General features: G+C 36.5%; 4 protein-coding genes across 5 annotated transcripts in view; all 4 read right to left on the reverse strand.

Annotated features, from left to right (window-relative positions):
* Positions 1–3,518, reverse strand: part of LOC134310111 (keratinocyte-associated protein 2-like) — a 7,593-nt gene extending 4,075 nt beyond the window's left edge. Inside the window, exons 1-2 of the mRNA XM_062991628.1 lie at positions 3,465–3,518; positions 2,485–2,554 (exon numbers count right to left, since the gene is read on the reverse strand). Coding sequence (XP_062847698.1) covers positions 2,485–2,554; positions 3,465–3,518 — 124 coding nt within the window. The remainder of the gene's footprint in view (positions 1–2,484; positions 2,555–3,464) is intronic.
* Positions 3,519–3,683: 165 nt separating this feature from the next.
* On the reverse strand, positions 3,684–7,731 carry LOC134310112 (keratinocyte-associated protein 2-like). Its single transcript, XM_062991630.1, has 4 exons — positions 7,704–7,731; positions 5,231–5,385; positions 4,298–4,361; positions 3,684–3,781 (listed from the first exon to the last, which is right to left on the reverse strand). The coding sequence occupies exons 1-4, from the start codon at positions 7,729–7,731 to the stop codon at positions 3,711–3,713; spliced, it is 318 nt and encodes a 105-aa protein (XP_062847700.1). The 3' UTR covers positions 3,684–3,710.
* Positions 7,732–11,545: 3,814 nt separating this feature from the next.
* On the reverse strand, positions 11,546–15,593 carry LOC134310113 (keratinocyte-associated protein 2-like). Its single transcript, XM_062991631.1, has 4 exons — positions 15,566–15,593; positions 13,093–13,247; positions 12,160–12,223; positions 11,546–11,643 (listed from the first exon to the last, which is right to left on the reverse strand). Exons 1-4 carry the CDS (start codon positions 15,591–15,593, stop codon positions 11,573–11,575), a joined length of 318 nt encoding a protein of 105 aa, XP_062847701.1. The 3' UTR covers positions 11,546–11,572.
* A 6,373-nt stretch (positions 15,594–21,966) lies between these two features.
* LOC134310354 (keratinocyte-associated protein 2-like) lies at positions 21,967–26,739 on the reverse strand. 2 transcript variants are annotated; one of them, XM_062991919.1, is made up of 5 exons: positions 26,636–26,739; positions 24,809–24,963; positions 23,876–23,939; positions 23,293–23,359; positions 21,967–22,389 (listed from the first exon to the last, which is right to left on the reverse strand). In XM_062991919.1, the coding sequence occupies exons 1-5, from the start codon at positions 26,637–26,639 to the stop codon at positions 22,269–22,271; spliced, it is 411 nt and encodes a 136-aa protein (XP_062847989.1). In that variant the 5' UTR covers positions 26,640–26,739; the 3' UTR covers positions 21,967–22,268. The 2 variants fall into 2 exon arrangements, with proteins under 2 accessions (XP_062847989.1, XP_062847990.1); XM_062991920.1 differs by having other exon boundaries at positions 24,809–24,960; positions 26,636–26,734.
* Positions 26,740–27,141: the final 402 nt, after the last annotated feature.

The raw sequence follows: 27,141 nt of genomic DNA on the forward strand, positions 1-27,141 counted from the left end.
ACAAATGTCCAAGTCTCTGGGCCTTCATAAAATCTTAAATGAAGAGCCATCAAAAGGAGGAAATTTGGAACTGCAGTTAAATTACCCAGGAATTGTTCTTGAGTTAACAATAAATTCTATGCTCTATCAGAAAATTCTGGTGAAGGATGGTAGGAACATCTGTCCATGAGCTGACACTGGATTGTAATTAAGTGCAACAGGGCAGTTATTTAAAATATTAAAGCTAACGTGTGCATGGTTTAAAATGTTTTGGTGTGGTCTAGTCAAAGCTCTGACTTAAACCCAATGAAGACGCTGATGTAAGACCTAAAAGGAGCAGGTGGTGCATGGAAGCCTAGTAATAATACATTTTATTTATATAGCGCTTTTCAAGATACTCAAAGACGCTTGAAGTATTGTGTAGTGTGTCTAATCTGATTTGTCTATAGCAAAATATTAAGTTACAGAAAGTGTTCAGTTGTGGTTACTGCTGCTAAAGGAGGTTGAAACAGGTACTAATTAAAAGGGGCATTTACTTTTTCACAAAGGTGATATGGGCATTGGATTACTTTCATTTTAAATGAAAATTATTATACGTTTTGGTTTTACTCAAGTTTTCTTTTTGCTATAATCATATTTTGTTAAATAATCTAGTAACATATTGAGGAAAATAGGCAATATAGAAAAAAATTGAATCAAAAAGGTAATACTTGATAAAACGTATGTTTCACTGGAGTCTTATTTAAACCTAGATTACATATTGATGCATTGTTTCTTACTGAATATTACATAAGTCACACCCACACTGATAATGCTGGGTTTTTCCTCAGTAATATACACCCATCAGCCATATCATTAAAACCACCTTCATGTTTTTACACACATTGTCCATTTTATCAGCTCCACTTACCATATAGGAGCCCTTTGTAGTTCTACAATTACTGACTGTAGTCCATCTGTTTCTCTGCATGCTTTGTTAACCCCCTTTCATGCTGTTCTTCAATAGTAGGACTCTCCAGCCAACAGCACCCTGTGGGCAGTGTTCTGTGACCAATGATGAAGATCTAGAAGATGACCAACTCAAACAGCAGCAATAGATGAGCGATTGTCTCTGACTTGACATCTACAAGGTGGACCAAATAGGTAGGAGTGTCTAATAGAATGGACAGTGACTGGACATGGTTTTTAAAAACTCCAGCAGCACTGCTGTGTCTGATCCACTCATACCAGCACAATACACACTAACACACCACCACCATGTCATTATCACTACAGTGCTGAGAATGATCCACCCCCTAAATAATATCTGCTCTGTGGTGGTCCTGTGGGGGTCCTGACCATTGAGGACAGGGTAAAAGCAGGCTAAAAAGAAATTGAAGTTCTACAATTACTGACTGTAGTCCATCTAAGTGCTTCTATATGGTAAGTGGAGCTGATAAAATGGACAGTGAGTGTAGAAACAAGGAGGTGGTTTTAATGTTATGGCTGATCAGTGTATATCAAAGAACAAATGTAACAACAATCCATGACTAGAGGTAAAGTATATGGCTGAAAGTATATGGACACCATCCTTATCAATGAGTATTAAATGTATGTGCCACAGTGCACACAGGAAGGTTCTGATAAACATGCAAACTTGCAGAACATGAACTGGCTATTCTAAACTGACCCTCCCGTGTTTCCCATACCAGCACGTTTAAACAAGTTTCATGTCATAAAACAGGTTTTCCTTGTTTTTAAACTGCTTTTTTCTGATTCCTGACAGTGTTCCATGACAAAAATGTTCTGTCTGTATTTGTACCTAATTACCTTTGTTCAGTAAAATAGACCTAGATTTGTGCTTTATTGTATTTATGGTTGTTTTTGAGCTGTCTAAAATATGAAGTACATTTCTGTTAGGAAAAAAAAAATTCAGTGTATCGCAGACTTTTGTTTCTACGACGGCGTATTGGGGCCACTAAAAAATATTTTTAGGTTGTAATTTCGAGAATAAAGTAGTATAATTTTCGATTTCGAGATTAAAGTCAAAATATTATGAGAATAAAGTCTAAATAGTATTAGAATAAAGTCAAAATATTATGAGAATAAAGTCGAAATTATTTCGAGATTAAAGTCGAAATATTATAAGAATAAAGTCGAAATTATTTCGAGATTAAAGTCGAAATATTATGAGAATAAAGTCGAAATTATTTCGAGATTAAAGTCAAAATTATTTTGAGATTAAAGTCGAAATTATTTCGAGATTAAAGTCGAAATATTACGGCCAAAGAGTGTGCAGCTGTCGCAGGCTTGTCAGTTCAGAGAAGCACGGGTCTCAGTACCTGGATCGGCACGCAAATGCCGAGGGCAGCTTATAATCAGTGTTACTGTGGTTATCCAATAACCCGTGATTATTTTTGGGTGGCTGTTTGTACTGTATTATACGCTTCCATCCACATGACATGACGACTAAACCCATCAATGCAACCATTTATAGCGATGCCATCCGGCTTTAGTCTATCGTACGAGTCCATAAGGCTCGGTCGAAGTACTGCTGACGACGCAGATGCTGAGCGCACCAGTGGCGCACGTTCTTCTAAATAAACACAGTTTATTGCAAAGCCGTTTCATCGTCCGTACGCTAATAACAAACAGGAGATTGTGCAGGAGATTGGGGATTTCTTTATTTGTGAAACCGATATGAAAGTATAACAAATCATGATCATCCCTCATTTAACACAAGGAGGTTGCTATGGCCGTAATATTTCAACTTTAATTTCGTAATTATTTTGACTTTAATCTCAAAATCGAAATTTATATGACTTTATTCTCAAAATCAAAATCAAAAAAATATTTTTCTTTAAAGTGGCCCTAATACGTCATTGTATGTTTCACACATTTCTCGTGGAAATAAATTTGCAAGTAAAACCTTATGGAATTTTCTACCATGATATTTTTTATCTGGGAATCTGTGTCACTGACCAATAGAAAAACAACTGCTTTTCTATGTTGACCTCTAAACATACGGACCTTCATTTTACAAAACATTAAACTTGAATTACGTGAATTAAAATAGCGTAGAGACATAATCATTAGTGCATATATCACTTTTAGCACCATCTGATTTTCACCTTTTTGGACCGCTCAGAGAAGCTTTAAGGGGAAGAAGATTTATATGTGATGATGTGAAAGCAGCAGTGCATCAATGGCTACGTGCTCAACCAAAAACATGTTTTGCTGATGGCATTAAAAAGTTGGTACAACGCTGGGAAAAATGCATCGAAAGGTGACTGTGTAGAAAGGTGATGTAATTTGTTTTTGAAATTCTTAATAAATAGAGTTTAAAAAATGTGGAAACTTTTTGAAGAACCCTCGTATAAATGACTACGGTCAAATTCCCTTGGTCATTTTGGTCAGTTATTACTATGCAAACTACTAGAGAATGTACAAATAAAATGACAAAAAAAGCTTTGTTTAACTATCTAACGCTATAACGATGACCAAACCAGACGGCCAACTAGAGTGGCTGGCTTTGATGGTAGATTGGCACGACTGGCCATAAACCATAGACTAGGCATTATATGTCAAATGGAACATCTTCAACTTAATATAATGAAGATACAAAAACTGTGACCCAGGCAAAAATCCTTTATACTGGGTTGCCACTCTTTGCTATGTTAAGCTACTAAATAGTAAGTGCACATCATTATTCCATGTCTGTCCACATGCTTTAATCAGCAGCTTTGTGATACTCACCATGTGGTGACACACACTCTGTGCACCAGACCAGAGGCAAACATGGACAGAAACAGACACAAAATAACTGAAAAAGAGAAAGAGACATCATATTATTTTTTAGCTATTAAAGCCTGTGTCAACTCTGCAACAATTACAAAATAACAATAGATTGGAAACATCAGGAACTCAACTACCTCAGCCAGAAAAAAGTCAATACATTCTCATCCAGTGGTTCATAAACTTTTTTTAGACTAGGTTCCACCCACTGAGAAACAAAACCTCTATGTTTCACCTATAAATTATCTTGTTTGTAACACTGGCCCTACAGTAAGACTATATGAGCACAGAGCATTTGTCATGTCAATAAAATCTGTCTTTTTTAAACTGGTCTTGCAGCTGATTTTTTTGCAAACACAAGCAGTGCTGCATAATCTGATAATCATTGTAATAGGTTTGTTGGATTCATCAGAGTCAGCTTTATTCTTCTCAGCACTGTTTCTCTGTAACCAACTGTATGTTGGATTTTTGCAAGGTATCACAAAAGTATTTTGATTGTTTTGTAGTCTGTGTTTTGGATGGTTGTAGTGGTGTGCACACTTACTTTCTGGGAAGATCTTTGCCTGGAAGCCTTTGCCAAAGACCAGGTTCTCCAGATTGTTGAATGCCTAAAAATGAAAGTTAAGGGAAGCCAGAACGGTGCAGAAATCTCTAATGTATTCACAAAAACAATTTTCCCCACACAACTACATGACAACACTTTTTTGAGTGAAGACTTGTTTTATAAATCATTTGATTTTATTTAAACAGTTACTTTGTGAAGTCAGGCACTGATCTTGAATGAGAATTCACAATCTGATTCACAATCAACCTGATTCACAATCAAGTTTTCAATTTATCCAAAAAATATTCAGTGTGGTTAAATTCAGGGCTCTGTGCAGGCAGAGTTCATTCACACCAAAGCATGCCTTTAAAGACTTCACTGTGTGCACAGAAAGCAAAGTCATGCGGAAACAGGAAAGAGCTCATTAAAATTCTTGTCACAATGTTGGAAACTTATAATTTGTTGTATATACATGATTTTATACAGCAGTTTCCAATGGGTGTTATTGAAACCTGAACTTAAAAATTGGGAGGGGTGTCCACAAATCTTTTGCATACTTTTGGCTTTACAGCGTATCTTTACAAACACTCATTTACATTTATTGCATTTAGCAGATGCCTTTATAGCAACTTACAATTGTGACAGTATAGACTGCAAGTTATTGAGGGTTAAAGGCCGAACAGTGGCAACCTGGCAGATGTGGGGCTTGAACCAGTAACCTTCCTGTATCCTAACCACTGAGCTACTGCTGCCTCACTCTGTAGTGACAATATTAAAGTGCAGAAGTTCAAAGTCCTTGTTTTTGGGTAAAAGAAATAGAATAGAAATCCTCACTCGTTATTCCTTTATGTATATAAAACATCTTTAGGCATTTTCTATAACTCAAAAAACATTACAAAAGCCACAATTCTACAACAGAGCAGTCAAGGATACAGTAAGTGAGCAGATAAAAAGCACTGAACCCAGAAAGCCTCCCAGGATGGTGAGCCACTCAGAAGAGGCCAGCTGCTTGCTGAACATCTGCATGCCTGCAAAGACCAGCACTGACAACAGAGTGGACAGCACCAGAGATGTCCCTGTATTCACTGCTAAGAAAGAAACAAATAATCAAATTCTGTGCAGTCCACATGTGCCTGTGAAATAAATTAGGCAGAAATAATAACAGCAGAGAAAGTTGATGACAGCAGAGAACAGCATAAAATGTTGATTAAAAGAAGTGCATTTTTATTTATTTTTTTATTTATTAGGATTTTAACGTCATGTTTTTACACACTTTGGTTACATTCATAACAGACACGGTAATTACTGGTAAGATTCATCAGTTCACAAGTTTAATGTCAAACACAGTCATGGACAATTTAGTATCTCCAATTCACTTGCACGTCTTTGGACTGTGGGAGGAAACCGGAGCTCCCGGAGGAAACCCACACAGACACGGGAAGAACATGCAAACTCCACACAGAAAAGACCCTGGAGATCAAACCCAGGACCTACTTGCTGTGAGGCGACAGTGCTACGTAGCACTGAGCCACCGTGACGCCCAAAGTGCATTTAAATATGTCTAATTTAAACAAAGTTGTCAGTATAAAGCATAAGGTTTACAACTAGATTAAAGTGAAAAGAAGTTTGTTCCATGTAAATTTTTACTTGGAATTTAAAATAAACTGTATGCCATGATACTGTTGGGATCTTAGTCATTTCCACAAATTGTCAGATGTGAGAGTTGCTGTATTTTGCAATCCGTAGGGCAACGGTTTCCAAAGTGGGTGCCATGAAGTACATCCAATGGTGCAGCATAATCTATTACAGATCCACTACAAAAACTGTATTGATGTGCATCCTTTCCTTTCCATCATCTGCCTTGCAGATTGTGGCATGTAAAACCTTAAAATGGACCTATGTATAACACCTATTCATAAAATCCAAACTGTTTGCTGCCCAAAGTAAAATTCAGACACTACAATGACCAGTGCCTCTGATACTAATTATCATGAACTGGGAAAAGCAACACGTTTCATACTGGTGTGTCATATTAGGGTAGATAAGCAAGACATCTCCAAACAATGCACCCATAATACAATCTATCTAATGAGAGACTTTAAAATGGAATAGTGTGAATTTAAATAATAATAATATTAGAATTATATTATTATAAAAACAAAATTACTGTATTATCATTAAATTATAAATATATTATATATATTATTATAAAAAGTAGTAATATTCAGTAAAACATTATTTTAATCGTCACTTAGTAGTGGGTAGGAAGTATGGTGTGATTTGGGACACAACCCAGAGTTCTGCTACATAAAGGCCACGTCAGTGTTCACTCTGCACTAGTTCCGACTGGAAACAAGAAAAGCTGATTAATCTATTAAGTTTTAATTTTACATTAATTACATCTAAAATACTTTTATATTACTGATAAAAAAATTGAACTCAGATGTAAAGACACAGACAAATAACAAGCTTAACATTGGTTAGAGTCTCATTCTCAACTACAAAGATAAGATGTTGAGCTGCAGGTTTGACAGGTTGTGTGAAAAAAAAGAAAGAAAGCCATTGCTAAAATGGCAAAAAAAGAAACAGAGGCTTGCATGGGCTATGCAGCACTGCCAGTGGGCTACTGGTGACATGAAAAAATTAAATCTTCAGCCCGAGACATCCTGAAAAGGCAATTGATTGGTTCCTCAGTGTGTGACACCAGCTGTCAGATATGGACGATGAAGCATAATGGTCTTGACCAAGATAAAGCAGATGATGAAAATTAAATTCTTATTATAAGAATTTCTTTGACCACTTTATAACAAATTACAGGCTAGTAAAAACAATTTAATCTTACTTAATGCAAGTCTACATTGAAAACATTTATTTACTCAGGCTTTTGATTAGTCTTTTTAAACTAAACAAGCAAACTTAGTTATGCTGTAATAATTAGGGGTGCCGGAGTCTAAAGCTACTCTCTGTAATACTGACATTTTACTCTTAACGATTTCACATTGTAACTACATCTTCTGTTGTTTTACCCTGAGGTGGTTCTGATGGAAACCTGTTTACCCTCTCGAGGTTAAACTGCAGTGCCAACAATGCTTCTCCTACTAGATGTGACGGGTACCTGGCATGTTTGCACCAAAAATGTCTATAACTTACAATGGACTTTATCACAGACTGGACTGAATAATGAAGAACTCCAATTATTTTTTGCTAGTTATAACTTTCAGTTCAATTTAATTTTGTGTTTGTAGTTTGTGTAAATCCTATTTATTTAAAGTATCCTCCAGGTCACCCAAGAAGGATGGGTCCCTGATGAGTCTGGTTCCTCTCAAGGTTTCTTCCTGTAATTTTAAGAGAATTTTTTCTTGCCACTGTCGCCCTCGGCTTGCTCAATAGGGATTTTTGGTCTGACAAAAGCCAGACTTGATGTCAACAACCATGTAGAATTAGTAAATCTGCCTCATTGTAAAACCTACCATTAATTTGAGCACTCACCTTAAAGTTTCTACAGGAAAACAGCCATTGTTCAACTGAGGAAAACATTGTCCTAATATCTGAAAATGGTTATAAACAAATGTCCAAGTCTCTGGGCCTTCATAAAATCTTAAATGAAGAGCCATCAAAAGGAGGAAATTTGGAACTGCAGTTAAATTACCCAGGAATTGTTCTTGAGTTAACAATAAATTCTATGCTCTATCAGAAAATTCTGGTGAAGGATGGTAGGAACATCTGTCCATGAGCTGACACTGGATTGTAATTAAGTGCAACAGGGCAGTTATTTAAAATATTAAAGCTAACGTGTGCATGGTTTAAAATGTTTTGGTGTGGTCTAGTCAAAGCTCTGACTTAAACCCAATGAAGACGCTGATGTAAGACCTAAAAGGAGCAGGTGGTGCATGGAAGCCTAGTAATAATACATTTTATTTATATAGCGCTTTTCAAGATACTCAAAGACGCTTGAAGTATTGTGTAGTGTGTCTAATCTGATTTGTCTATAGCAAAATATTAAGTTACAGAAAGTGTTCAGTTGTGGTTACTGCTGCTAAAGGAGGTTGAAACAGGTACTAATTAAAAGGGGCATTTACTTTTTCACAAAGGTGATATGGGCATTGGATTACTTTGGCCCTTAAATGAAAATTATTATACGTTTTGGTTTTACTCAAGTTTTCTTTTTGCTATAATCATATTTTGTTAAATAATCTAGTAACATATTGAGGAAAATAGGCAATATAGAAAAAAATTGAATCAAAAAGGTAATACTTGATAAAACGTATGTTTCACTGGAGTCTTATTTAAACCTAGATTACATATTGATGCATTGTTTCTTACTGAATATTACATAAGTCACACCCACACTGATAATGCTGGGTTTTTCCTCAGTAATATACACCCATCAGCCATATCATTAAAACCACCTTCATGTTTTTACACACATTGTCCATTTTATCAGCTCCACTTACCATATAGGAGCCCTTTGTAGTTCTACAATTACTGACTGTAGTCCATCTGTTTCTCTGCATGCTTTGTTAACCCCCTTTCATGCTGTTCTTCAATAGTAGGACTCTCCAGCCAACAGCACCCTGTGGGCAGTGTTCTGTGACCAATGATGAAGATCTAGAAGATGACCAACTCAAACAGCAGCAATAGATGAGCGATTGTCTCTGACTTGACATCTACAAGGTGGACCAAATAGGTAGGAGTGTCTAATAGAATGGACAGTGACTGGACATGGTTTTTAAAAACTCCAGCAGCACTGCTGTGTCTGATCCACTCATACCAGCACAATACACACTAACACACCACCACCATGTCATTATCACTACAGTGCTGAGAATGATCCACCCCCTAAATAATATCTGCTCTGTGGTGGTCCTGTGGGGGTCCTGACCATTGAGGACAGGGTAAAAGCAGGCTAAAAAGAAATTGAAGTTCTACAATTACTGACTGTAGTCCATCTAAGTGCTTCTATATGGTAAGTGGAGCTGATAAAATGGACAGTGAGTGTAGAAACAAGGAGGTGGTTTTAATGTTATGGCTGATCAGTGTATATCAAAGAACAAATGTAACAACAATCCATGACTAGAGGTAAAGTATATGGCTGAAAGTATATGGACACCATCCTTATCAATGAGTATTAAATGTATGTGCCACAGTGCACACAGGAAGGTTCTGATAAACATGCAAACTTGCAGAACATGAACTGGCTATTCTAAACTGACCCTCCCGTGTTTCCCATACCAGCACGTTTAAACAAGTTTCATGTCATAAAACAGGTTTTCCTTGTTTTTAAACTGCTTTTTTCTGATTCCTGACAGTGTTCCATGACAAAAATGTTCTGTCTGTATTTGTACCTAATTACCTTTGTTCAGTAAAATAGACCTAGATTTGTGCTTTATTGTATTTATGGTTGTTTTTGAGCTGTCTAAAATATGAAGTACATTTCTGTTAGGAAAAAAAAAATTCAGTGTATCGCAGACTTTTGTTTCTACGACGGCGTATTGGGGCCACTAAAAAATATTTTTAGGTTGTAATTTCGAGAATAAAGTAGTATAATTTTCGATTTCGAGATTAAAGTCAAAATATTATGAGAATAAAGTCTAAATAGTATTAGAATAAAGTCAAAATATTATGAGAATAAAGTCGAAATTATTTCGAGATTAAAGTCGAAATATTATAAGAATAAAGTCGAAATTATTTCGAGATTAAAGTCGAAATATTATGAGAATAAAGTCGAAATTATTTCGAGATTAAAGTCAAAATTATTTTGAGATTAAAGTCGAAATTATTTCGAGATTAAAGTCGAAATATTACGGCCAAAGAGTGTGCAGCTGTCGCAGGCTTGTCAGTTCAGAGAAGCACGGGTCTCAGTACCTGGATCGGCACGCAAATGCCGAGGGCAGCTTATAATCAGTGTTACTGTGGTTATCCAATAACCCGTGATTATTTTTGGGTGGCTGTTTGTACTGTATTATACGCTTCCATCCACATGACATGACGACTAAACCCATCAATGCAACCATTTATAGCGATGCCATCCGGCTTTAGTCTATCGTACGAGTCCATAAGGCTCGGTCGAAGTACTGCTGACGACGCAGATGCTGAGCGCACCAGTGGCGCACGTTCTTCTAAATAAACACAGTTTATTGCAAAGCCGTTTCATCGTCCGTACGCTAATAACAAACAGGAGATTGTGCAGGAGATTGGGGATTTCTTTATTTGTGAAACCGATATGAAAGTATAACAAATCATGATCATCCCTCATTTAACACAAGGAGGTTGCTATGGCCGTAATATTTCAACTTTAATTTCGTAATTATTTTGACTTTAATCTCAAAATCGAAATTTATATGACTTTATTCTCAAAATCAAAATCAAAAAAATATTTTTCTTTAAAGTGGCCCTAATACGTCATTGTATGTTTCACACATTTCTCGTGGAAATAAATTTGCAAGTAAAACCTTATGGAATTTTCTACCATGATATTTTTTATCTGGGAATCTGTGTCACTGACCAATAGAAAAACAACTGCTTTTCTATGTTGACCTCTAAACATACGGACCTTCATTTTACAAAACATTAAACTTGAATTACGTGAATTAAAATAGCGTAGAGACATAATCATTAGTGCATATATCACTTTTAGCACCATCTGATTTTCACCTTTTTGGACCGCTCAGAGAAGCTTTAAGGGGAAGAAGATTTATATGTGATGATGTGAAAGCAGCAGTGCATCAATGGCTACGTGCTCAACCAAAAACATGTTTTGCTGATGGCATTAAAAAGTTGGTACAACGCTGGGAAAAATGCATCGAAAGGTGACTGTGTAGAAAGGTGATGTAATTTGTTTTTGAAATTCTTAATAAATAGAGTTTAAAAAATGTGGAAACTTTTTGAAGAACCCTCGTATAAATGACTACGGTCAAATTCCCTTGGTCATTTTGGTCAGTTATTACTATGCAAACTACTAGAGAATGTACAAATAAAATGACAAAAAAAGCTTTGTTTAACTATCTAACGCTATAACGATGACCAAACCAGACGGCCAACTAGAGTGGCTGGCTTTGATGGTAGATTGGCACGACTGGCCATAAACCATAGACTAGGCATTATATGTCAAATGGAACATCTTCAACTTAATATAATGAAGATACAAAAACTGTGACCCAGGCAAAAATCCTTTATACTGGGTTGCCACTCTTTGCTATGTTAAGCTACTAAATAGTAAGTGCACATCATTATTCCATGTCTGTCCACATGCTTTAATCAGCAGCTTTGTGATACTCACCATGTGGTGACACACACTCTGTGCACCAGACCAGAGGCAAACATGGACAGAAACAGACACAAAATAACTGAAAAAGAGAAAGAGACATCATATTATTTTTTAGCTATTAAAGCCTGTGTCAACTCTGCAACAATTACAAAATAACAATAGATTGGAAACATCAGGAACTCAACTACCTCAGCCAGAAAAAAGTCAATACATTCTCATCCAGTGGTTCATAAACTTTTTTTAGACTAGGTTCCACCCACTGAGAAACAAAACCTCTATGTTTCACCTATAAATTATCTTGTTTGTAACACTGGCCCTACAGTAAGACTATATGAGCACAGAGCATTTGTCATGTCAATAAAATCTGTCTTTTTTAAACTGGTCTTGCAGCTGATTTTTTTGCAAACACAAGCAGTGCTGCATAATCTGATAATCATTGTAATAGGTTTGTTGGATTCATCAGAGTCAGCTTTATTCTTCTCAGCACTGTTTCTCTGTAACCAACTGTATGTTGGATTTTTGCAAGGTATCACAAAAGTATTTTGATTGTTTTGTAGTCTGTGTTTTGGATGGTTGTAGTGGTGTGCACACTTACTTTCTGGGAAGATCTTTGCCTGGAAGCCTTTGCCAAAGACCAGGTTCTCCAGATTGTTGAATGCCTAAAAATGAAAGTTAAGGGAAGCCAGAACGGTGCAGAAATCTCTAATGTATTCACAAAAACAATTTTCCCCACACAACTACATGACAACACTTTTTTGAGTGAAGACTTGTTTTATAAATCATTTGATTTTATTTAAACAGTTACTTTGTGAAGTCAGGCACTGATCTTGAATGAGAATTCACAATCTGATTCACAATCAACCTGATTCACAATCAAGTTTTCAATTTATCCAAAAAATATTCAGTGTGGTTAAATTCAGGGCTCTGTGCAGGCAGAGTTCATTCACACCAAAGCATGCCTTTAAAGACTTCACTGTGTGCACAGAAAGCAAAGTCATGCGGAAACAGGAAAGAGCTCATTAAAATTCTTGTCACAATGTTGGAAACTTATAATTTGTTGTATATACATGATTTTATACAGCAGTTTCCAATGGGTGTTATTGAAACCTGAACTTAAAAATTGGGAGGGGTGTCCACAAATCTTTTGCATACTTTTGGCTTTACAGCGTATCTTTACAAACACTCATTTACATTTATTGCATTTAGCAGATGCCTTTATAGCAACTTACAATTGTGACAGTATAGACTGCAAGTTATTGAGGGTTAAAGGCCGAACAGTGGCAACCTGGCAGATGTGGGGCTTGAACCAGTAACCTTCCTGTATCCTAACCACTGAGCTACTGCTGCCTCACTCTGTAGTGACAATATTAAAGTGCAGAAGTTCAAAGTCCTTGTTTTTGGGTAAAAGAAATAGAATAGAAATCCTCACTCGTTATTCCTTTATGTATATAAAACATCTTTAGGCATTTTCTATAACTCAAAAAACATTACAAAAGCCACAATTCTACAACAGAGCAGTCAAGGATACAGTAAGTGAGCAGATAAAAAGCACTGAACCCAGAAAGCCTCCCAGGATGGTGAGCCACTCAGAAGAGGCCAGCTGCTTGCTGAACATCTGCATGCCTGCAAAGACCAGCACTGACAACAGAGTGGACAGCACCAGAGATGTCCCTGTATTCACTGCTAAGAAAGAAACAAATAATCAAATTCTGTGCAGTCCACATGTGCCTGTGAAATAAATTAGGCAGAAATAATAACAGCAGAGAAAGTTGATGACAGCAGAGAACAGCATAAAATGTTGATTAAAAGAAGTGCATTTTTATTTATTTTTTTATTTATTAGGATTTTAACGTCATGTTTTTACACACTTTGGTTACATTCATAACAGACACGGTAATTACTGGTAAGATTCATCAGTTCACAAGTTTAATGTCAAACACAGTCATGGACAATTTAGTATCTCCAATTCACTTGCACGTCTTTGGACTGTGGGAGGAAACCGGAGCTCCCGGAGGAAACCCACACAGACACGGGAAGAACATGCAAACTCCACACAGAAAAGACCCTGGAGATCAAACCCAGGACCTACTTGCTGTGAGGCGACAGTGCTACGTAGCACTGAGCCACCGTGACGCCCAAAGTGCATTTAAATATGTCTAATTTAAACAAAGTTGTCAGTATAAAGCATAAGGTTTACAACTAGATTAAAGTGAAAAGAAGTTTGTTCCATGTAAATTTTTACTTGGAATTTAAAATAAACTGTATGCCATGATACTGTTGGGATCTTAGTCATTTCCACAAATTGTCAGATGTGAGAGTTGCTGTATTTTGCAATCCGTAGGGCAACGGTTTCCAAAGTGGGTGCCATGAAGTACATCCAATGGTGCAGCATAATCTATTACAGATCCACTACAAAAACTGTATTGATGTGCATCCTTTCCTTTCCATCATCTGCCTTGCAGATTGTGGCATGTAAAACCTTAAAATGGACCTATGTATAACACCTATTCATAAAATCCAAACTGTTTGCTGCCCAAAGTAAAATTCAGACACTACAATGACCAGTGCCTCTGATACTAATTATCATGAACTGGGAAAAGCAACACGTTTCATACTGGTGTGTCATATTAGGGTAGATAAGCAAGACATCTCCAAACAATGCACCCATAATACAATCTATCTAATGAGAGACTTTAAAATGGAATAGTGTGAATTTAAATAATAATAATATTAGAATTATATTATTATAAAAACAAAATTACTGTATTATCATTAAATTATAAATATATTATATATATTATTATAAAAAGTAGTAATATTCAGTAAAACATTATTTTAATCGTCACTTAGTAGTGGGTAGGAAGTATGGTGTGATTTGGGACACAACCCAGAGTTCTGCTACATAAAGGCCACGTCAGTGTTCACTCTGCACTAGTTCCGACTGGAAACAAGAAAAGCTGATTAATCTATTAAGTTTTAATTTTACATTAATTACATCTAAAATACTTTTATATTACTGATAAAAAAATTGAACTCAGATGTAAAGACACAGACAAATAACAAGCTTAACATTGGTTAGAGTCTCATTCTCAACTACAAAGATAAGATGTTGAGCTGCAGGTTTGACAGGTTGTGTGAAAAAAAAGAAAGAAAGCCATTGCTAAAATGGCAAAAAAAGAAACAGAGGCTTGCATGGGCTATGCAGCACTGCCAGTGGGCTACTGGTGACATGAAAAAATTAAATCTTCAGCCCGAGACATCCTGAAAAGGCAATTGATTGGTTCCTCAGTGTGTGACACCAGCTGTCAGATATGGACGATGAAGCATAATGGTCTTGACCAAGATAAAGCAGATGATGAAAATTAAATTCTTATTATAAGAATTTCTTTGACCACTTTATAACAAATTACAGGCTAGTAAAAACAATTTAATCTTACTTAATGCAAGTCTACATTGAAAACATTTATTTACTCAGGCTTTTGATTAGTCTTTTTAAACTAAACAAGCAAACTTAGTTATGCTGTAATAATTAGGGGTGCCGGAGTCTAAAGCTACTCTCTGTAATACTGACATTTTACTCTTAACGATTTCACATTGTAACTACATCTTCTGTTGTTTTACCCTGAGGTGGTTCTGATGGAAACCTGTTTACCCTCTCGAGGTTAAACTGCAGTGCCAACAATGCTTCTCCTACTAGATGTGACGGGTACCTGGCATGTTTGCACCAAAAATGTCTATAACTTACAATGGACTTTATCACAGACTGGACTGAATAATGAAGAACTCCAATTATTTTTTGCTAGTTATAACTTTCAGTTCAATTTAATTTTGTGTTTGTAGTTTGTGTAAATCCTATTTATTTAAAGTATCCTCCAGGTCACCCAAGAAGGATGGGTCCCTGATGAGTCTGGTTCCTCTCAAGGTTTCTTCCTGTAATTTTAAGAGAATTTTTTCTTGCCACTGTCGCCCTCGGCTTGCTCAATAGGGATTTTTGGTCTGACAAAAGCCAGACTTGATGTCAACAACCATGTAGAATTAGTAAATCTGCCTCATTGTAAAACCTACCATTAATTTGAGCACTCACCTTAAAGTTTCTACAGGAAAACAGCCATTGTTCAACTGAGGAAAACATTGTCCTAATATCTGAAAATGGTTATAAACAAATGTCCAAGTCTCTGGGCCTTCATAAAATCTTAAATGAAGAGCCATCAAAAGGAGGAAATTTGGAACTGCAGTTAAATTACCCAGGAATTGTTCTTGAGTTAACAATAAATTCTATGCTCTATCAGAAAATTCTGGTGAAGGATGGTAGGAACATCTGTCCATGAGCTGACACTGGATTGTAATTAAGTGCAACAGGGCAGTTATTTAAAATATTAAAGCTAACGTGTGCATGGTTTAAAATGTTTTGGTGTGGTCTAGTCAAAGCTCTGACTTAAACCCAATGAAGACGCTGATGTAAGACCTAAAAGGAGCAGGTGGTGCATGGAAGCCTAGTAGTGTGTCTAATCTGATTTGTCTATAGCAAAATATTAAGTTACAGAAAGTGTTCAGTTGTGGTTACTGCTGCTAAAGGAGGTTGAAACAGGTACTAATTAAAAGGGGCATTTACTTTTTCACAAAGGTGATATGGGCATTGGATTACTTTGGCCCTTAAATGAAAATTATTATACGTTTTGGTTTTACTCAAGTTTTCTTTTTGCTATAATCATATTTTGTTAAATAATCTAGTAACATATTGAGGAAAATAGGCAATATAGAAAAAAATTGAATCAAAAAGGTAATACTTGATAAAACGTATGTTTCACTGGAGTCTTATTTAAACCTAGATTACATATTGATGCATTGTTTCTTACTGAATATTACATAAGTCACACCCACACTGATAATGCTGGGTTTTTCCTCAGTAATATACACCCATCAGCCATATCATTAAAACCACCTTCATGTTTTTACACACATTGTCCATTTTATCAGCTCCACTTACCATATAGGAGCCCTTTGTAGTTCTACAATTACTGACTGTAGTCCATCTGTTTCTCTGCATGCTTTGTTAACCCCCTTTCATGCTGTTCTTCAATAGTAGGACTCTCCAGCCAACAGCACCCTGTGGGCAGTGTTCTGTGACCAATGATGAAGATCTAGAAGATGACCAACTCAAACAGCAGCAATAGATGAGCGATTGTCTCTGACTTGACATCTACAAGGTGGACCAAATAGGTAGGAGTGTCTAATAGAATGGACAGTGACTGGACATGGTTTTTAAAAACTCCAGCAGCACTGCTGTGTCTGATCCACTCATACCAGCACAATACACACTAACACACCACCACCATGTCATTATCACTACAGTGCTGAGAATGATCCACCCCCTAAATAATATCTGCTCTGTGGTGGTCCTGTGGGGGTCCTGACCATTGAGGACAGGGTAAAAGCAGGCTAAAAAGAAATTGAAGTTCTACAATTACTGACTGTAGTCCATCTAAGTGCTTCTATATGGTAAGTGGAGCTGATAAAATGGACAGTGAGTGTAGAAACAAGGAGGTGGTTTTAATGTTATGGCTGATCAGTGTATATCAAAGAACAAATGTAACAACAATCCATGACTAGAGGTAAAGTATATGGCTGAAAGTATATGGACACCATCCTTATCAATGAGTATTAAATGTATGTGCCACAGTGCACACAGGAAGGTTCTGATAAACATGCAAACTTGCAGAACATGAACTGGCTATTCTAAACTGACCCTCCCGTGTTTCCCATACCAGCACGTTTAAACAAGTTTCATGTCATAAAACAGGTTTTCCTTGTTTTTAAACTGCTTTTTTCTGATTCCTGACAGTGTTCCATGACAAAAATGTTCTGTCTGTATTTGTACCTAATTACCTTTGTTCAGTAAAATAGACCTAGATTTGTGCTTTATTGTATTTATGGTTGTTTTTGAGCTGTCTAAAATATGAAGTACATTTCTGTTAGGAAAAAAAAAATTCAGTGTATCGCAGACTTTTGTTTCTACGACGGCGTATTGGGGCCACTAAAAAATATTTTTAGGTTGTAATTTCGAGAATAAAGTAGTATAATTTTCGATTTCGAGATTAAAGTCAAAATATTATGAGAATAAAGTCTAAATAGTATTAGAATAAAGTCAAAATATTATGAGAATAAAGTCGAAATTATTTCGAGATTAAAGTCGAAATATTATAAGAATAAAGTCGAAATTATTTCGAGATTAAAGTCGAAATATTATGAGAATAAAGTCGAAATTATTTCGAGATTAAAGTCAAAATTATTTTGAGATTAAAGTCGAAATTATTTCGAGATTAAAGTCGAAATATTACGGCCAAAGAGTGTGCAGCTGTCGCAGGCTTGTCAGTTCAGAGAAGCACGGGTCTCAGTACCTGGATCGGCACGCAAATGCCGAGGGCAGCTTATAATCAGTGTTACTGTGGTTATCCAATAACCCGTGATTATTTTTGGGTGGCTGTTTGTACTGTATTATACGCTTCCATCCACATGACATGACGACTAAACCCATCAATGCAACCATTTATAGCGATGCCATCCGGCTTTAGTCTATCGTACGAGTCCATAAGGCTCGGTCGAAGTACTGCTGACGACGCAGATGCTGAGCGCACCAGTGGCGCACGTTCTTCTAAATAAACACAGTTTATTGCAAAGCCGTTTCATCGTCCGTACGCTAATAACAAACAGGAGATTGTGCAGGAGATTGGGGATTTCTTTATTTGTGAAACCGATATGAAAGTATAACAAATCATGATCATCCCTCATTTAACACAAGGAGGTTGCTATGGCCGTAATATTTCAACTTTAATTTCGTAATTATTTTGACTTTAATCTCAAAATCGAAATTTATATGACTTTATTCTCAAAATCAAAATCAAAAAAATATTTTTCTTTAAAGTGGCCCTAATACGTCATTGTATGTTTCACACATTTCTCGTGGAAATAAATTTGCAAGTAAAACCTTATGGAATTTTCTACCATGATATTTTTTATCTGGGAATCTGTGTCACTGACCAATAGAAAAACAACTGCTTTTCTATGTTGACCTCTAAACATACGGACCTTCATTTTACAAAACATTAAACTTGAATTACGTGAATTAAAATAGCGTAGAGACATAATCATTAGTGCATATATCACTTTCCAATCCAAATACACTAACTGGCCAAAAGTTTGTGAACACCTTTCAGTTAGCTTCGATGCTAAAGCGCTTGCCAAAACCATGAGCATTAATATGGTGTTGGCGCCCTCTTGTTGCTATAATACACAATGCACGCCCCTGAAAAGTCTGTTTCCTGTCTGTGAAAATGTGTGTCCATTTGCATCTTAGGTCAGGCAGGCACCGGCAACAAGATGTTCATTAAGGTTTGTCAGGGTGCTAAGTAAGCCACTGTTCCTTTCCACCAAACTCATCAAACTGTGCCTTTATGGACCTCACTTTTGGACAACAATTGGCCTTTCATAAACTGTTAACACAAAGTTGTAACACGTACCATTCATTTTATAGAATAGATTTCATATCTCATATATACAGCGTGTATATACACTGATCAGCCATAAAATTAAAACCACCTCCTTGTTTCTACACTCACTGTCCATTTTACTTACCATACAGAAGAATTTTGTAGTTCTACAATTATTGACTGTAGTCCATCCGCTTTTATCCTGTTCTTTAATGGTCAGGACCCCCCACAGAGTAGGTATTATTTAGGTGGTGGATGATTCTCAGCACTGCAGTGACACTGACATGGTGGTGGTGTGTTAGTGTGTGTTGTGCTAGTATGAGTGGATCAGACACCGCAGCGCTGCTGGAGTTTTTAAATACCGTGTCCACTCACTGCCCACTCTATTAGACACTCCTACCTAGTTGGCCACCTTGTAGATAAGTAAAGTCAGAGACGATCGCTCATCTATTGCTGCTGTTTGAGTTGGTCATCTTCTAGACCTTCATCAGTTGTCATAGGATGCTGTCCACATGGTGCTGTTGGCTGGATATTTTTGGTTGGTGGACTATTCTCAGTCCAGCAGTGATAGTGAGGTGTTTAAAAACTCCAGCAGTGCTGCTGTGTCTTATCCACTCATACCAGCACAACACACACTAACACACCACCACCATGTCAGTGTCACTGCAGTGCTGAGAATGATTCACCACTCAAATAATACCTGCTCTGTAGTGGTTCTGTTGGGGTCCTGACCATTGAAGAACAGCATGAAAGGGGGCTAACAAAGCAGAGAAACAGATGGACTACAGTCAGTAATTGTAGAACTACAAAGTGTATACCTAAATACATATTTTCAACATGTACATAATTGTTTTGCAGTATCAGAAAAAGCTCTAATTTCTAGGTTCACAGAGCAATGCATGACTGGGGTTTTATTTTCTTTATCAACCTCATGACACTCAGCTGACCCCAAAGCTGTTTTGCTCATAAATGGGAAAACAAGAGTGGTTTTGTTCATTAGTATTTGATTTTATAGTTGCCATTGAAATATAACTGGCTTTTAAACCTTAAGCTAGGCTGCACTGTGTAACATTACCAGTTCGTAAAAGATTGTAATTTTTTCTGGAATTATTATGTGTCCCTTGTGCCCTTGACAGCCCTCAACACCATAAGAAAAAAACACATTCCTTCATTTCAGTCTCTTTCCAGCTTTAGCACCAATTGTCAACATGTCCTCTCAGAGAAAAGTATTATTGCAAATCAATACTTATTTTGACTAAACATTCAATTAATATGCTGAAGCATCCCATCCTCACAGTAGTATGCTCAATGCTTTTTATCACGTGGTGCCACTGAATAAGGCTATGGCCTTTCCAGTGGAAAGCTTAACCAAATAAGGCAGAAAAACACATTGACTGACTTATTAAACAGCACTCTCCACCTTTACTAGCAAACCACTAATTAAGAACAAATTCTTTGAAGAAAGGTATTTTAGAGTTCAGAGACTTGTAGGATTTGCAAGTTGCATGGTGTATGATGGGGTGGGTATGCTTTGTGGCTTCAGGGCCTGTGTGACTTGCCACAACTGACCAAACCATGACTTCTGCTCTCTACTAGAAAATACCTAATGAGAATTAGGTCATCAGTCCATTAAGCAACAAGACAACAATTTAAAGAACAAGGGGCCATCTCTAAATAGCTCAAAAGAAAAAAAAATCAAGGCCAATTATTCAAAATGTTACGTGAAGTGAATCTAATCAAAGTCCTGACTTGAACCGAATTGAGATGCTGTGACAGGACCTTAAACTGGCATTCCAATGTGGCTTAAAGGTGACATTGCAAAGAAGAAATTGGTTTAACATCACTCCGCAGTGATGTGAAACACTGACCCCCAGACATTTAAAGCATTTATTTACAGGTGTTGGTAGTAAAGGTGGTAATAAAGGTGGTATAACCACTTTTATTAAATTATATTGTCACATGATCGATAAAGGTGTTGCATAAATATTTTCCTTTAATAAATAGAATAACATTAAAAAATGTTTTGTTTTTTCTTGTGGTCTTGTTTTTATGATACATTTCTAATAAAGGATCAAATGTTATTTAGTGTAACAAATTGGCAAAAAAATTCATGGAATTTGTAAGCAATGTATCAGTGTGAAACAGCGATAGCATAGTAGAGCTTTGGGCTTGTGAATAGAAGGTTGTTGATATGAATCCTGAATACATTAGGCCCTTAATACTCTAGGCTCCACATACAATGACGCTCTGACCCAAACAAGTGGGGATATGCAGGTAAAGCATTATTGTACATGTGTATATGTATATATTTTATTTGAGTGCCACTTTATACACATGGCATGATCAGTGTTATGGTTAGTTCTTTCTTATACTTTTTTTTATTTTTACTGCAAGAAAGTTTAGGATTGCTTTTGTGTTTTCTTAGGTGAGTGTTTCTTAACAGTTCCTTCTATGTGTAGTTGTCTCTCTTTGATGTAATTGGGGAATTCTATCAGGATGTGCTTTATTATTGTGTTTGGCATCTTTCACACATGGGGGGGGGTCTCCTTTTATCATGTACTGTTAAGTAATTCTGGTGTGACCAATTCTACATTTACATTTTTGGCATTTGGCAGACGCTTTTATCTAAAGCAACTTACAATTGAGACTGTATACACTGCAAGCAATTGAGGGTTAAGGGCCTTGCTCAAGGGCCCAACAGTGGCAACCTGGCAGATGTGGGGCTTGAACCAGTGACCGTCTGATTACTAGTCATTTACCTTAACCGCTGAGCTACCTCTGCCCATTCTACACTCTATATGACTTGGTCTGCCCGTCTTGATATTTGTATATATAAGCTAAAATCAAAAGGCATTCCATCTGCCCTTGATTATTTACTATTATTTACTCTTAAAAATAGCCACAAAAATACAATATACATGTATCAAAGTGTTTTAATATCAAATCCATTAACAAAAATATGTTTTAAAGGTAAGCAGTTTACATAGCTACAACAGTTGTTTCCAGTCCCACTCGGGAATCACCTGCACTATGTGAACTAAAACAATGATCTGTGTAAACATATTAATATGTACATGAACCTGATGGGTGAAAATCTTCATTTAACTCCTGACTGGGCTGGGAAATGGGAATGTAGAAATGCTAGAAAGGGAAAATAAAACATAAGAGTTCCAGATTATAAGTGTTTCTGTGATCGTTGGGACTGTTCAGGGCAGTTTCAGTTCTTCTTCTTGCTCTTGCCAGCGGTTTTGACGGGGGCTGTGGTGGGAGCAGCTACCTGATAAAGAGCTGCTGACACTTTGTTGATGTAGTAGAGGGCGAAGACAGAAAATATTAAACTGTAAAGAAAGACAAGGACAAATGATCAGATCTGCGCACCAAATATTAAAATATGCCTCATGTCAAACAATTACTTCTTCGTCACTACAATATGTATGTACTGTATATATGTACTGCCTTAACACACCAATCAACATTTATATGAGGGATCTTCAAAAAGTTTCTGCACTTTTATGTTTTGGTTGAAAACGGTGAGGGTGGGAGGAGTAGTAATTGGTCGTGTCTGAGAGACTGAGAGAGAGCTTGTAGTCTGGATTTAGCACCATCTGATTTTCACCTTTTTGGACCGCTCAGAGAAGCTTTAAGGGGAAGAAGATTTTCATGTGATGATGTGAAAGCAGCGGTGCATCAATGGCTACGTGCTCAACCAAAAACATGTTTTGCTGATGGCATTAAAAAGTTGGTACAACGCTGGGAAAAATGCATCGAAAGGTGACTGTGTAGAAAGGTGATGTAATTTGTTTTTGAAATTCTTAATAAATAGAGTTTAAAAAATGTGGAAACTTTTTGAAGAACCCTCGTATAAATGACTACGGTCAAATTCCCTTGGTCATTTTGGTCAGTTATTACTATGCAAACTACTAGAGAATGTACAAATAAAATGACAAAAAAAGCTTTGTTTAACTATCTAACGCTATAACGATGACCAAACCAGACAGCCAACTAGAGTGGCTGGCTTTGATGGTAGATTGGTACGACTGGCCATAAACCATAGACTAGGCATTATATGTCAAATGGAACATCTTCAACTTAATATAATGAAGATACAAAAACTGTGACCCAGGCAAAAATCCTTTATACTGGGTTGCCACTCTTTGCTATGTTAAGCTACTAAATAGTAAGTGCACATCATTATTCCATGTCTGTCCACATGCTTTAATCAGCAGCTTTGTGATACTCACCATGTGGTGACACACACTCTGTGCACCAGACCAGAGGCAAACATGGACAGAAACAGACACAAAATAACTGAAAAAGAGAAAGAGACATCATATTATTTTTTAGCTATTAAAGCCTGTGTCAACTCTGCAACAATTACAAAATAACAATAGATTGGAAACATCAGGAACTCAACTACCTCAGCCAGAAAAAAGTCAATACATTCTCATCCAGTGGTTCATAAACTTTTTTTAGACTAGGTTCCACCCACTGAGAAACAAAACCTCTATGTTTCACCTATAAATTATCTTGTTTGTAACACTGGCCCTACAGTAAGACTATATGAGCACAGAGCATTTGTCATGTCAATAAAATCTGTCTTTTTTAAACTGGTCTTGCAGCTGATTTTTTTGCAAACACAAGCAGTGCTGCATAATCTGATAATCATTGTAATAGGTTTGTTGGATTCATCAGAGTCAGCTTTATTCTTCTCAGCACTGTTTCTCTGTAACCAACTGTATGTTGGATTTTTGCAAGGTATCACAAAAGTATTTTGATTGTTTTGTAGTCTGTGTTTTGGATGGTTGTAGTGGTGTGCACACTTACTTTCTGGGAAGATCTTTGCCTGGAAGCCTTTGCCAAAGACCAGGTTCTCCAGATTGTTGAATGCCTAAAAATGAAAGTTAAGGGAAGCCAGAACGGTGCAGAAATCTCTAATGTATTCACAAAAACAATTTTCCCCACACAACTACATGACAACACTTTTTTGAGTGAAGACTTGTTTTATAAATCATTTGATTTTATTTAAACAGTTACTTTGTGAAGTCAGGCACTGATCTTGAATGAGAATTCACAATCTGATTCACAATCAACCTGATTCACAATCAAGTTTTCAATTTATCCAAAAAATATTCAGTGTGGTTAAATTCAGGGCTCTGTGCAGGCAGAGTTCATTCACACCAAAGCATGCCTTTAAAGACTTCACTGTGTGCACAGACAGCAAAGTCATGCGGAAACAGGAAAGAGCTCATTAAAATTCTTGTCACAATGTTGGAAACTTATAATTTGTTGTATATACATGATTTTATACAGCAGTTTCCAATGGGTGTTATTGAAACCTGAACTTAAAAATTGGGAGGGGTGTCCACAAATCTTTTGCATACTTTTGGCTATACAGCGTATCTTTACAAACACTCATTTACATTTATTGCATTTAGCAGATGCCTTTATAGCAACTTACAATTGTGACAGTATAGACTGCAAGTTATTGAGGGTTAAAGGCCGAACAGTGGCAACCTAACAGATGTGGGGCTTGAACCAGTAACCTTCCTGTATCCTAACCACTGAGCTACTGCTGCCTCACTCTGTAGTGACAATATTAAAGTGCAGAAGTTCAAAGTCCTTGTTTTTGGGTAAAAGAAATAGAATAGAAATCCTCACTCGTTATTCCTTTATGTATATAAAACATCTTTAGGCATTTTCTATAACTCAAAAAACATTACAAAAGCCACAATTCTACAACAGAGCAGTCAAGGATACAGTAAGTGAGCAGATAAAAAGCACTGAACCCAGAAAGCCTCCCAGGATGGTGAGCCACTCAGAAGAGGCCAGCTGCTTGCTGAACATCTGCATGCCTGCAAAGACCAGCACTGACAACAGAGTGGACAGCACCAGAGATGTCCCTGTATTCACTGCTAAGAAAGAAACAAATAATCAAATTCTGTGCAGTCCACATGTGCCTGTGAAATAAATTAGGCAGAAATAATAACAGCAGAGAAAGTTGATGACAGCAGAGAACAGCATAAAATGTTGATTAAAAGAAGTGCATTTTTATTTATTTTTTTATTTATTAGGATTTTAACGTCATGTTTTTACACACTTTGGTTACATTCATAACAGACACGGTAATTACTGGTAAGATTCATCAGTTCACAAGTTTAATGTCAAACACAGTCATGGACAATTTAGTATCTCCAATTCACTTGCACGTCTTTGGACTGTGGGAGGAAACCGGAGCTCCCGGAGGAAACCCACACAGACACGGGAAGAACATGCAAACTCCACACAGAAAGGACCCTGGAGATCAAACCCAGGACCTACTTGCTGTGAGGCGACAGTGCTACGTAGCACTGAGCCACCGTGACGCCCAAAGTGCATTTAAATATGTCTAATTTAAACAAAGTTGTCAGTATAAAGCATAAGGGTTACAACTAGATTAAAGTGAAAAGAAGTTTGTTCCATGTAAATTTTTACTTGGAATTTAAAATAAACTGTATGCCATGATACTGTTGGGATCTTAGTCATTTCCACAAATTGTCAGATGTGAGAGTTGCTGTATTTTGCAATCCGTAGGGCAACGGTTTCCAAAGTGGGTGCCATGAAGCACATCCAATGGTGCAGCATAATCTATTACAGATCCACTACAAAAACTGTATTGATGTGCATCCTTTCCTTTCCATCATCTGTCTTGCAGATTGTGGCATGTAAAACCTTATAATGGACCTATGTATAACACCTATTCATAAAATCCAAACTGTTTGCTGCCCAAAGTAAAATTCAGACACTACAATGACCAGTGCCTCTGATACTAATTATCATGAACTGGGAAAAGCAACACGTTTCATACTGGTGTGTCATATTAGGGTAGATAAGCAAGACATCTCCAAACAATGCACCCATAATACAATCTATCTAATGAGAGACTTTAAAATGGAATAGTGTGAATTTAAATAATAATAATATTAGAATTATATTATTATAAAAACAAAATTACTGTATTATCATTAAATTATAAATATATTATATATATTATTATAAAAAGTAGTAATATTCAGTAAAACATTATTTTAATCGTCACTTAGTAGTGGGTAGGAAGTATGGTGTGATTTGGGACACAACCCAGAGTTCTGCTACATAAAGGCCACGTCAGTGTTCACTCTGCACTAGTTCCGACTGGAAACAAGAAAAGCTGATTAATCTATTAAGTTTTAATTTTACATTAATTACATCTAAAATACTTTTATATTACTGATAAAAAATTTGAACTCAGATGTAAAGACACAGACAAATAAATCATTTAACAAATAATAAATAAACCTATCGCAGATAAAGCGATTTGTGATATAGCTAAACCGGCAATAAGAAATGTAAGCATATAAGCAAATACAGACAGACAAAAGCGTTATGATATATATATATGTTTGTATTTCACTAATTTTGTTTAAATACAGTGTTGCGGCAGCTAACATTTCAGCAAACATTGCTTGTATTCGCCAAGTTGTAACCTATGCATATGAATATTTTAGTAGGTTACCACTACGTGTCCCGTTTTATTTCATTTCTGTACCATAAAGAATAAAAACGTACCCATTGTTACTCCAAATGTATTTAACACGACTTCTGTAAATCCAGCACTTAAGCCGACTCGAACCTGCAGTCGCTGGAGACGTCAGTCAGACTTCCGTCAAATCTCGGAAGTAAAATAGCTGGTTATTACATACATAGTGCACTGGAAAGGGTGCAGAAACCTAACATTTTAGTGCACGTATGTAGCAAACAACAATGTATTTAGGCTACATCAAATGCAAACGCCCCCTTCTTTTTTTGTAGACGTTAGAGCTGAAAATGTGCCTACCGACACCCAGTGGACCTGGGATTTAAATTGTATTAAAATGTATCAGGTTTTTATGCAGTTATTTAATAATAATAATAATAATAATAATAATAATAATAATAATAATAATAATAATAATAATTAATAATAATAATAATAATAATAATAATAATAATAATAAATGTGATCAGCAGCAAGCTACATGGCAGAGTTTAAGGCAATGGCCATGTAAAGCTTGCTCATCACCCATGTTTCAGTA

The sequence above is a fragment of the Trichomycterus rosablanca genome, chromosome 3 (genome assembly GCF_030014385.1).
Source record: "Trichomycterus rosablanca isolate fTriRos1 chromosome 3, fTriRos1.hap1, whole genome shotgun sequence".
In the NCBI taxonomy this organism is placed as follows: Eukaryota; Metazoa; Chordata; class Actinopteri; order Siluriformes; family Trichomycteridae; genus Trichomycterus; species Trichomycterus rosablanca.